At 46.5% G+C, this 12,561-nt stretch overlaps 1 protein-coding gene across 1 annotated transcript; it reads left to right on the top strand.

The window, feature by feature from the left end:
• Positions 1-3,627: 3,627 nt before the first annotated feature.
• Positions 3,628-12,057, top strand: H3-3a (H3.3 histone A). The gene is made up of 4 exons (XM_020171514.2): positions 3,628-3,779; positions 5,199-5,349; positions 6,592-6,745; positions 11,412-12,057. Exons 2-4 carry the CDS (start codon positions 5,222-5,224, stop codon positions 11,538-11,540), a joined length of 411 nt encoding a protein of 136 aa, XP_020027103.1. The 5' UTR covers positions 3,628-3,779; positions 5,199-5,221; the 3' UTR covers positions 11,541-12,057.
• Positions 12,058-12,561: the final 504 nt, after the last annotated feature.

Below are 12,561 nucleotides of genomic sequence, written 5' to 3'. Positions count from 1 at the left end.
AGGACTTGGGACCAGGTATGCTAGCCAACTACCCATTATAAAGTCTTTTTATTTAATTTAATTAGCTCATTGATTGTGGTACTGGGGATTGAACCCAGAGCCTTGTGTTTACCAGGCAAACATTCCACCACTTGAGCCACACCTGCAGTCCAATCATTATAAAATGTCTTGACCAGGAATTGCATGTCTGTTGCAAATATAAAACCTGATATAAATTGAATGCAGGGTGTGGTGGCACACACCTGTAATTCCAGCACTGGGGAGGCTGAGCAGGAGGATCAAGAGTTCAAGTCCAGCCTGGTCTACATAGCAAGACCTTGTCTCAAGTTTCTTAAAAACTTTCAAAACATTTTACTTGGGAGTTTTATACAAGTTAATATTTTCCCTAAAACTTAGTATTTTCTCTTATAGTGATTATATAATATAGAAAAACATAATGAATCTTTAAACCAAGTTCCTTATTAAAGGGCTCCCAGTCTCCTTCACTATTTCTTGGTGGCACCTTCCAAATATGATAATTTTCTTAGAATAAAGTGACCTGGGAAAGGTCAGAAATGTCACCATGGGAGATGGTGAGCAGTCCCGTGAAGAGCTGGGCCTCAGACATCTCAAGTGCCATCCATGGCCCTAAGGCAATGAGGGACCTGCTGGCCGGAGGTGACCTCTGCCGCTCAGCGCCGGGGGAGCGGAAACATGGAGCCCCTGTGAACCTGAAGTGTCTGATTCACACTCCATAGTCCAACAGGCACAATGGGACACTGAGGTGCACAGTGGAGAAAAAGGCCAGGTGCGAGGTGAGGGAGAGGTGGAGGTGGTCTGAGAAGCACTTCCGAAGCAGCACCAAGAGGACTGCAGGTGGGAAAGGGAGGCACCCACCCTGAGGACTGTATCTTTCCATCGGTGCAGCTGAGCAGAGGGGAACAATCTGTTGGGCAAGACTGAGGGGAGGAGCAGGTTGGGAGGAAGGAGTGAGGATCAGACACTCAGGACAAATGACCCAGTGCTTCTCAACCAAGTGCAAATGGATTCATCCATCTCCTACACACGCTGAAGTATCGGCAGATGAAACGACCCAGTATGGATTGGCCTCAGGTTATTCAAGTGAAGGAGGCAGGAGAGGCAGTGTGCAGATGAGCGGGGTGTGGCTCCTGCCTGTGATCCCAGCACAGGAAGGGATGGCAGAAGGCAAGGTGGAAGCCAGCCTGAGTTAGTGGCGAGGCCCACCCCCCAAAACAAAATCCCTTCCTACCTCGAAGTGCTTCCCCCACCCCCAACACCTGGACTGTACAGTCCCAGTGTCCCTTTAGTTTTTGGCACTCCTAGGGCGCCAAAGCCCTGGGACAAGTGCTAATTGGCTGTGCAAGGCAATGCGTGCAGAGATGGTAGCCTGAGAGGGCAAGAATGTTGCTGGAGCTGTTCACCACCATGTCCTCCACACCCACAACTGTCACGTAGGCAGCTGGCACTCACACTGACATTTATGAGTACTTAGCCAATGGGAAAACCTCTTGAAGCCACATTGTCGACACCTACCCAGGTGCTTAAATATTTCATCTACAACCAGAAATAACTTGTGTAGTCCTCACAATAAACATTCCCAATCCTGCCGGTTGCCAGTGACTCACGCCTGTCATCCCAACTACTCAGGAGGCAGAGATCAGGAGGATTGTAATTGGAGGCCAGCCTGGGCAAATAGGTTGTAAACCCTATCTCAATAAAACCCTTCACAAAAAAGGGCTGGTAGAGTGGTTCAAGGTGTAGGCCCTGAGTTCAAACCCCGGTACTATATATACATATATATAATAGCACATTAGATACCTAGTTGGTTCAGATAAGCCAAGATAAGAGCTATTTCACCGGAAATAGTCCTTCCATTCCTTAGAAATATTTGTTTAAGGGGGCTGGGGGCTCAAGCAGTAAGAGCACCTGCCTAGCAAGCGTAAGTCCCTAAATTCAAACCTCAGTGCCGCCCAAAAAAAGATTTTTTTTAGAAAGAAACTATGGAAAAAAATTTTTTTTAGGAAGAAACTATGGAAAAATCTAGTACAGAGAACATTACCATGTCATGTGACATTTCTTAACAATATGAAGAAATTAATTGATGTACAGCAGCCTTCCTGTATAAATCCAACCACAAATATTTTGGTTTCCTGAAAACAAAACAAAAACCAAGCAAAAAAGAAACTTGGCTTGGGTTATAGGGATTCTTTGCTGGCTTCTCCTGCTTTGCATATGTGCCTTTGGGATAGGATCGCAGATTGCACGCGCTCTCACAGCAACCGCAGACACTTAGCACTCATTAAATAGTAATGGACGGGAGGCCTGAACTGAGTTTCTCCCGGGTCTCTTGCCCCCTTAAGTGACCTTGGACAAATCCTCCTCTGGTGTCTGATCTCCATAGATATGTTTCCGGATAATGTTTACGACGCCGGCGCTCCGAGGTCTTCAGGTTACACACAGTACTCGCGTCCTCCATCTCCTTCGGTCCTGCGGGATGACCCGCACCGCACTGGGCGGGCGGGAGCCGCTGGGATGGGCGGTGCTGACGCTCGCAGCCCAGTTCAGAAAAGTCCGCTCCTCCTGCCACCGGACCCGGGGAGACGGGCGCTGCGACGGCCCCCGAAGCACGCTGTTCTCGCGGCTGCCGTTTGCAGCCTCCTGTGAACTAGCTGACGCTGCTGACCACACTGGGGTGGACGCTGCTGACCACACTGGGGTGGTCCCTGTCACGTCTGGCAGTTTCTTTCCGCAGCAGTCCTAGGAACGAGGACCCGTACAGGGGCCGATCTGGCTGGAAGGACAGCCCCGTGCAGTTAGCTGGGCTGCACACATTGTTTCCGAGGCTCACAGAACACAGCCATCTTGCATCAGGCACCCAGACCCAGGGAGCGGGGAGCCCGGTCCCCTCGGCCCTGGCGCGGCCACCTGCGCGGACCGAGCCGCCGCACCGCCCGCGGACTGCACCGGGCGGCCGGGCCGGGGCTGGGGCCGGGACCCCGAGTGCCCACGGGCGACTCTGGAGCACCCGCAGGCCGCGGCCACGAGAAGGCCGGGGCGAAGGCGGAAGAGGGCGGCGGGTCTCCCGCCAGCCGCCGCACGGCTCCGTCCCAAAGCGGACGCGGGACCTGGGCTCCCACTTGCAAGCTCCCTGCTGGCGTCTTCCCAACACAGGCGCGACGACCCGTGCCCGTGATCCCCTCCCGCCCCCACGCCGCGGGGCGCCGCGGGGGCGCGCGCCGGGCCCGTACGGGGGCGCGCGCCCCTCCCCCCCGCCCGCGGGCGAGCGCTGGTCGGCGGCCTGCTCCGCCCTCCCATCCCCCACGGCACCATCGGCGCCCCAAACCCGGGCTGAGAGGGGGGAGCTCGACGACGCGCGCGCACGGAGCGGGCTGGGGGAGGTGCAGGCCCGGGCCGGGGGACGGCGGGGGCGGCGGGGGCGGACTGCGTCTCGGCGGGCCCCCGGCCCCTCGGCGTGTCTTTGTGTTTGTACACACTGGGCGCGAGGCGGCGCGCGGGGGAGGGGCGAGCGCGCGCCAGCGAACGGGAGCGCGGGGGGAGGGGCGGGGGCGGGGCGCGCGGGGCCCCGGGGGCGGGGCCGAGCCTTCCCTCCATTGTGTGTGATTGGCTGGCGCGCGGCGCGGGGCGGGGCGCTGCGAGAGGGGGCTAGCCTCGGTGTCAGCCATCTTTCAATTGTGTTCGCAGCCGCCGCCGCGCCGCCGCCGCTCTCTAACGCCAGCGCCGCCTCTCGCTCGCTGAGCTCCAGCCGAAGGAGAAGGGGGGTAAGTTTTCCCGTCTGCCCGCGTCCGCGGAACCGGGCCCGCTTGCCGCCAGCCCTGCGCCGGGCCGTCGGAGCGGGAGCGGCACCTACAGCCCCTCTGGCTCGGCCCGGAAAACTTTTTGGCCCAGAAATGGAGGCGAGGAGCGAGTTTGCCGCCTGCTTGGCGGCGGCGGCCCCGCGTCTCCCGCCGCCTCAGCCCCACGGCGGCCCCGCCGCGGCCGAGCTGCTCCCTCCTCCCGCTCCCTTTCTTCGGTGGAATCCCGCCCGCCGCCCTCCCCGGACCCCCGGCCCCCGCCGCGCCCGCGCCCCCCTCGGCGGCCGCCCCCGGCCCCGGGGCCGTTTTCGGGCGGGAAAGGGGCGAAACCGCCGCCGCTTGCACCCGGGGAACTCGCTCTCGCCGCCTCCCCGCAGTTGCGAGCTTCACCATCTTGTCTCTCTTCTCTGGTCACCGACCATATTTTTTCCCCTGTTTGTCTCTTCCCCATTTTAAAATTTTTACAAGAAGAACGTTTTTTTTTTTCTTCCTTTTTTGGAGAAACGGAAACTTGATGCATTTGAAATGCAAAAAAAAAAAAAACTTTTGCATTTTGGGAGCGGCACGTGGCAGGGCCGGGAATTTTCGGACGATTTGGTGTTTTGTCTGCTCGGAAGGAGTCGCAAAGCTGGCGATTGTTTCCATCTTGCCGGGGCCGGGAGCCCGGGCGGGCGGACCGGGACCGGGACTGGGACCGGGACTGGGACCGGGACCGGGACCGTGCGGGACCTGGCCTGGCCGGGAGGCAGAACCAAAAGTTTCCGTGGTGCTGGTGCTGATGGGCCGGGCGGGCCGGGCGCCGGTGGGAGCGGGTGCGGGGCGCGGAGGGCCGGGGCCGGCGGGCGGGCGGGCGGGCGCGCTGCGGCCGCGATCTGGGTTTCCCGGGCGCCCCGACGGCCGGGGTGCGCGGCCAGGAGGGGGTCACCCGGCCGTCGTCTGCCGGTCTGGCCGTCTGTCCGTGTGTCGTCCGGCGCGGGGCCGCTGCTGTAATCGGACCCGGCCTTTTCTGCGGCTGGCTGGCGGCGGCGCTCCGTCGACTTGTTTGTGGATCGGTGTTTGCAGACATTTCCAATTCGTACTTTAATTACCGAAATGGGCTCAGAGGCGTTGGGGGTCTTTTTGTTTTGCCGTTCTTTGGCTCGGAATTTGCGTTTTGAGAGGCGATCGATACCGATGCTGATGAGTTTTATCTAGTGTTACGGTTTGTTTCGAGAAGTCCCGTTTGGGTGGCAGACGTAATCTGCACCCTTTCAAATAATTATATAACACTACGGACATGATTTTTTAATTTCCCACATCGATCAGTTTCCAGGTGTGGGGGTGGCAGGAAAATTTGTGCGTTTAAGTAGCTGCATTTGGTGATCTTTTTGTTTCTAATGATGGCAGGTAAGTAAGGAGCGCTCTGTGCCATGGCTCGTACTAAGCAGACCGCCCGCAAATCCACCGGTGGTAAAGCGCCCAGGAAACAACTGGCTACAAAAGCCGCTCGCAAGAGCGCGCCCTCTACCGGAGGGGTGAAGAAACCTCATCGTTACAGGTACTGGAAAAAAGCAGGCTGTTCCCAACTGATCAACAAAAAGATGGGTGCAGTCAAACTTTTTGCATTAGGGAAACGTTTTTCCTTTTTGAGTTATTTACTACTGCTTGGATATGTGTGCTCACATGTATAATTTTGCCAGATTTTATCGGAAACATTTAACTTTGAAGCTAAAATCTGACCTAGAGGCCTAATACGTCACTGGTATTGATATGTACATTAGTTTCAGTTCGCTGTTAGGTTCTAATTTTTTTTTTAAGTAGTAAACTAGGGTTTTTTTAAAAACTTATTTTTCAGGTTGTAAAATAATAATTAAGATAGAATTAGTAAAAGTTTCCATCCTTCATTTACTTGACTGGTTTATTTCCTCCTTTATACCTTTGCTGAGTTTTGACCTAAGCAGTGTTAAGGACATCTGCCATTAGAGGGCAGAAGTTGTTCATACTTAGTGGACACAAATTTTACAGTTAATCTAAAATAAAAGCTCGTATAGTAGAAGAAATAAGTTAGAATTAGAAGTGAAATTTTTGTAAACAGTGTCTTAGTTTTTAATTTTTTTAAACTTCCATGGTGGAAGAAACACTGCACAATCGAACTTTGAATTTTAATCACTCAGAAATGACAAGTGTCATTCTGAGAAATCCAACTTAAATACCACAACCATATTTTTAAGTGACTCATACTGGATTATGTAGGTAAGTCAGGGCTTTTGCAAAATTGAAGAGTCTAAGCAATTTTTATTAGCCTGACAACTAAAGCCTTCAAGTCATAATTGGCGAGTTGATGGGTTTTATATGTATACAAGTTTAAAAATCAGGGACCTGGCCACTAGTGTAATCCTAGCTACTCAGGAGGCAGAGATCAGGAAGGGTGGAGGTTGAAAGCCAGCCCCAGCCAAATAGTTCTATCTCGATAAAACCCATCACAAAAAAGGGCTGGTGGAATGGCTCAAGATGTAGACCCTGAGTTCAAACTCCATTACTGCAAAAAAAAAAAAAAGGTAGGGGTAATGATGAACTTCTGGTCATTTCATGCTCTTTTTTTGCTTTAAAGGTGTTGATACTCTAGAATGTTCAGGTCATAAAGTGATGGATGAGATTTGATGCTGAAGAACGGTTGAGTGACTTTTTTTTGTTTGGGGTTTTTTAATTATTACTAATGCATCTTTTTAAAGCTGACCACTTTGCCTTTTGTTTTATACATGTGTTTGGTAACAGTTTCTTTAATGTTAACTTTTCAAAGGCCTGGTACTGTGGCACTCCGTGAAATTAGACGCTATCAGAAGTCCACCGAACTTCTGATTCGCAAACTCCCCTTCCAACGTCTGGTGCGAGAAATTGCTCAGGACTTCAAAACAGATCTGCGCTTCCAGAGTGCAGCTATTGGTGCTTTGCAGGTAAAATGGCTGGAGGGGAAGACCCCTTAAAGAATTTTTAGGGTTGGACACAGTGGCTCAAGGCTGTAATCCCTGCTACTTGGGAGGAGGTGATCAGGGAGGATTTGAAAGTAATGGAAACCTCATCTCAACGAACAAGCCAGGTGTGGTGGTATAAGTAGGAGGTTCTCAGTCCTGGGCTGGCCCAGGCAAAAACCTGGATCCTATCATAAAAATAACAAGCAAAAGGGGCTGGGAGGTATGGCTCAAGTGTCAGAGCACTTCAAGGCCGTTACTTATCCCTTAGAAATCCCATACTACCAAAAAGCTTTTTTGTTGAGGCTGTGAACCAAAAGCATGTATAATTTAATCATTATAGGCCTGTAAGATAGTGACTTTACCATTGGGATTTCGGAAAGCTTACGTTGCTCAAGGTCATACATGTAGAAAATGGCAGAGTCATAATTTGATTCCCAAACCTAATGAGCACTTACTGTATATTTAAAAATTGTAAAATGTTCTAACAGCAGTGCTTAACAACTCTGCTTTGGTTTATGGAAGCTGCAGGACATTGAGAAGGTATGGACATGGATGTCTGTCTGTAGCCACACTGAGACAGTGACTAGGATGAAAGGAGTGTTTGAGTAGAGAACTCAGTGTCTAAATGGAAGAAGCAGCATTAGAAAATTACACATTGTGGTGAAAGCCGTGATTGGTTACGATAAAAGGTGTCTAAAGATGGAGATGCAAGGGGGCAGGGATTTAGAGACTTAAGTTTGTTGAAGGGGATTATGGATTTCCACAATGGTGGTGAGCATTGATTTTAGTCTTCACTCTGTTCTAGAGGTGGTTATGTAGTTGAAATATTTGTGATTTGTGTCAACATTAAAATACGGAATTAACACAAGGTATTCAATAGGGTATATAGGTATAATTGCTATCAATTGCCTAAGTAACCTATTTTATATTGTGTTGCCAGTAGGTCTCGGTCTCAAAATATGGTAAGACACCACCTCCATCGGAAGCATGGGTTGAGGGTGATTAAAAGTGCAGATTTCCTGGCTTGGTTGCAGACCTGAATGAGAATTTTTGGGAAGAAGGTCCAGCAACTACATTCACTCCATTGGAGGATTTACAGGGCTGTTGTTGCTGTGCCTGGCTTTCGCTTTATATGTGAGAAAGATTTGATAGGTGAATTCTACCCTGACGTGTAATTGGTCGAGCTGTTTCTATGGTTAGTCTAAACTTCATCTGATTGGTGAATTCCAGGAACAGGCATCCATTAAATCTCAATGGGTTGAAATTACTGAAAATTCAGCCACTGAAAATCTTCCCATGCTGTTAACGTAGAACTTTATTTTTGGTTTTAATAGCTGATTATCTTCAGTTCTTTTTTTTTTTTCAGAAATATTACTTAGTGTCCCAAGTGTGGTATAATGCTGTGAGTTCTCTTTTCTAACTACTGTTAGCAGGACTGAGCTCAACCCATACTGTATTACAGTTCAGCATTTCTGAGCTGAAGTCAATGATACAGCCTTGTAAATTAGAATTATTAAACATTCTAGGTAAAGGACCCTTTGTCATTTAAAAATTATTCGTGTGTAAATTTCCATTGTGCTGTTATTCAGTTATGTAGTCATTAAGTATGATTACTGGTTTTGAGGAAAAAGTTAATATCTGCCTGTATTCTCTTAGCATTCATTGATATTTATTGGAAAGAGTAATTTTTGTTTTTAAGCATACATATTGGTTCTCTTAAAAATATGTAGGAATTGTGTGTGCATGTTGTAGCGGGGTTTTCACTCTTGCTAGGCAGGCACGCTACCATTTTGCCAGCCCTGAGGGATATTTTGTTGATTGATAATTCCAACAGTCATTATTTTTGGCTTTAGAATTACACAGTTAAAGCCAGGCATGATGGGTCCATATCTGTAATCCTAGCTCTCGGGAAGTGGAGGCAAGAGGATGGCAGCCTTGAGTTTGATGCCACTGTCTGCTCCACAGCAAGACCTGTCTTTTAAAAAAAGAAAAAGCAATTACATAATGAACAAGTTTTCTAATACACTAGAACCCTGTTGTTCACAAGGGATATATATGTTCCAGGATCCTCAGTGGATTCCTGAAACCAGAAAATACCAAACTGTCTGTCTATATATTTGTATACATACATGTTTATGGTAATTTTTATTCATAAATTAGGCACAGTAAGAGATTTAACAGCAGTCCCTAATGATAACATGAAACTGTTAGAGCTATTCTGATAAAAGTTACAATTTTATGAAATGTTTACTTCTGGAATTTTCCATTTAATGTGCTCAGAGCGTGGTTGATTAGAAACAGAAACCATGATGAAGGGGGACTGAGGAGGAAATGTAAATGTAGCTCACTGAGTAGTAAAGGAACAACGAGCTGCAGTTTCCTACTGATAACTGACAGTTGACTTCATAGACTTTCCTAGGCAGGAATGGCTGCCTCATTCTGAGTGTCCTCAGAAGGTTGTAAATTAATAGTGTCCTCGACTTGTCTTTTTACAGCCTTACTGTTTAAGGGACTTTGGAACATTGGTAATAGAATTGGGGGTATATGTGTCGAGTGCAAGCCCTCTTGGTTCAATGATCCCTAAGAGCTGACCAGACAAACCCTTATTGTTTTTATAAAACAAAGGTATTATTTTATAAAACCCTTATAAAACAATACCTAGGTTCCAAGACAGCATTGAGAGCTCCAGCTGCCACACATCTACATAGTCCCAAACAAGCCAGTAGATAATAAATGTAACTGTAAATAAATGGTCTTAGAATTGTAGCCCCTGTTGATTTGTCCACATAGCCACATGAACTGCAAAAAAAAAAAAAAGCATTCTAGATTTGCATAATCCTGGTGTGCTGGGTTAAACAAAATAAACTGGTTTCTTCCTGAGGGCTTTAGTTACAGCATCTATCTGTTGTAAACTCCTAGAAGGTGGTTACAGTACACCATGCTTTCTAGACATTTTTGTGGTACTGGAGATCCAAACCAGGGCCTTGAACGTGCTAGGCAAGTGCTCTGCCATTAAGCTGTATCTCACTTTGCAGACATTTTAACCCACTTGTAGAATATCCCAAGAATGAGTCTCTGCATATTAGAAACTTGCTTTTTATGCCTTTGGAATGGGTATGGTAAAGATGGACGATTTGCACAGAGCAGAGTGGGGTTTTTTTGCACTGCTTGGGGATTGAATGCAGGGCCTTGAGCGTGTTAGGCAAGCATCTTAGTACTGAGCTGTATTCCTAGTCCTGGAATTGAGGGGTTTTGATTAAATGTAAAGAAGAGCCAGCATTATGTAGAGTACGTGAGGATAGGCATTGTTGAGCGTGAAAGGGTCTGTTGCCAAGTAGCAGAGAGGCATGGAAAGATGACTGGTAATACTTAGGATTGGTGTGAATGCCAAGTGTTTCCTGCACACGGACAAAGAGTGCTTGCTCTCTCTTCATGAAATAGTCTTCAAATAGGTTTTAAAGGCTAGTTCTTGATTATGAGTGCTGGGAAAGACATGTAGGGTAGTAGCATTTGGAGAAGACAGATTCTTATGGAAGTGATGAGGTTAGAGAGGTTAAAGATATAAATTTTTTCTGTTAATGTTTTTAAAAGCAAAATCTCAGTTTTGCTGCAAAGGTATGGATTGGGGCATGCTGGGGATTCAACCCAGGGTCGAGGGCTTGCTAAGCACAATATACCACTGAGCTGCAGCCCCTGCTCTGAAGAATGGTCCAAATCCAAATTAGACTGTTGAGTATAAAAACAAAATGGTAACCTCTTCATTACTAAATGAGCAGATGCTTTCAATTTACATCATTCTTCAATTTAGGCTGTAAGATGTACTGACAGTTTGGGTTGAGAGTTAATTTTTTGTGTGTATGTGGAACTGGAATTTGAATTTGGGGGCTTCGTGCTTGCAAAACAGGTGCTGTGCCCCTTGAGCCATGCTTCCAACTAAGTTATGAATTAATCTTAAGCAAAGGTTCCTTTCCCTTCACATGCTGTGTAAACCAGTGATTCATAGGCAGCATAATACATCAAAGTGTACACATCTGAGACAACTCTGCTTAAGTACTCTTGTGATTAAAACTATGATGTAAAGGAGAAGATGGGGTAGGGATGTAGCTTTGTGCTTACATGGTACACAAGGCTCTGGTTTCAGTCCCCAGCACTGCTGAGAGAGAAGGTCGATCGAGGATCATATATAAAGGTTCAGCTATGGGGTGAGTCAACTCAGAATAAGGAGACTGGGCTGGGCTCTGGGATAATGGATTGGATATGATTCCATTTGTAAGAATGAGAAAGTTGGTGGGAGTTTTTACTTTATTCAAGACATTCATGTAACACTAGAAAAATTGATGTTTCTTAGTAAAAAATAATTTGATTTATGTAATTTAATTTTAAAAAATTACAGGCTTAAGCTTTTGACAAGTTACTGTGGTCTTTGTTTTGAGACAAGGTCTCATTAAGCAGCCCAGGCTGGCCTCGAACTCTCAGTGTTCTGGCTTCAGCCACCCTCAGACAGATGGTTAAGTGTAAGCTTTCAGTAAAATGATTAACATCTTGTACAGTAGGATTTAAAGGATTAAAAACCTAATTTTAATTCAGTGTAAGAGTGTTACAACTTGGAAATCAGGCCATTAGTAATTTTTCTTCATTCTTGTTGCAGGAGGCAAGTGAGGCCTATCTGGTTGGCCTTTTTGAAGATACCAACCTGTGTGCTATCCATGCCAAACGTGTGACAATTATGCCAAAAGACATCCAGCTAGCACGCCGCATACGTGGAGAGCGTGCTTAAGAACCACCAGGGTGGGAAACATTTCATTCTTTAAACAATTTTTTTTTTCTCTTCTTCCTGTTACTGGTAGTTTTGAATGTTAGATCTTTTTTTCCCATGGGGTCAAAAGGTACCTAAGTATATGATTGCAAGTGGAAAAATAGGGGACAGAAATCAGGTATTGGCAGTTTTTCCATTTTCATTTGTGTGTGGATTTTTAATATAAATGCGGGGATGTGTAAAGCATTAATGCAAGTCAAATGTTTCAGTGAACAAGTTTCAGCAGTTCAACTTTATAACAATTATAAATAAACCTGTTAAATTTTTCTGGATGATGCCAGCATTTGGATTTTTTTAAAATAAGTAAATTTCTTATTGACGGCAACTAAATGGTGTTTGTAGCATTTTTATCATACAGTAGATCCCATCCATCCTGATACTTTTCTAACCGCGTTGTCCTACATGCAAGTGTGTTTTTAATGTTGTCTGTCTGCTGTGCTGTTCCTGTAAGTTTGCTATTAAAATACATTAAACTACACCTGCTTTTGATCTGTTAATCACCCTCACCCACAATTCAAAGTGTCTACAATAATATCAGTCGAATGCTTTGATTTATCACCTTATAACATCTGAGGTACAAAACTGTTGAAAGATATGCAAAAGTATAAGCTTGATATGGAAAGGAAATGGGCTCCTGGCTTTATTTCAGACTCTAAATTTGCAGGTAGTAATGTTTGCCAAAACCAGGTCGTAACTGGATATACATTACGTTCTAAGTCAGTTCTCAAATCTAGATAGTCCAACAGGATCACCTAGAAATGTGACTCTGTAAGTATGGAAAGTTCATTCATAAATGTAGTATACTATTACACTTTAATGTTTATGATGACATACGTGAAAACAGGTAACTGATTTCGGCTCAAAAATGAGTGCCTTGCAGATGTGGCTACTTTTAAGATGCTGTGTTGTATTAACCGTGAAGTTATTTAAGCACTAACAATTCTTTCTTAGTTCTATTTTATTTAACATTGGGATGATGAAT

Source organism: Castor canadensis, chromosome 11 (assembly GCF_047511655.1).
Source record: "Castor canadensis chromosome 11, mCasCan1.hap1v2, whole genome shotgun sequence".
Lineage (NCBI taxonomy): Eukaryota > Metazoa > Chordata > Mammalia > Rodentia > Castoridae > Castor > Castor canadensis.
The sequence above is the reverse complement of the archived record's forward strand: the minus strand, read 5'-3'. Positions and strand labels throughout refer to the sequence as shown.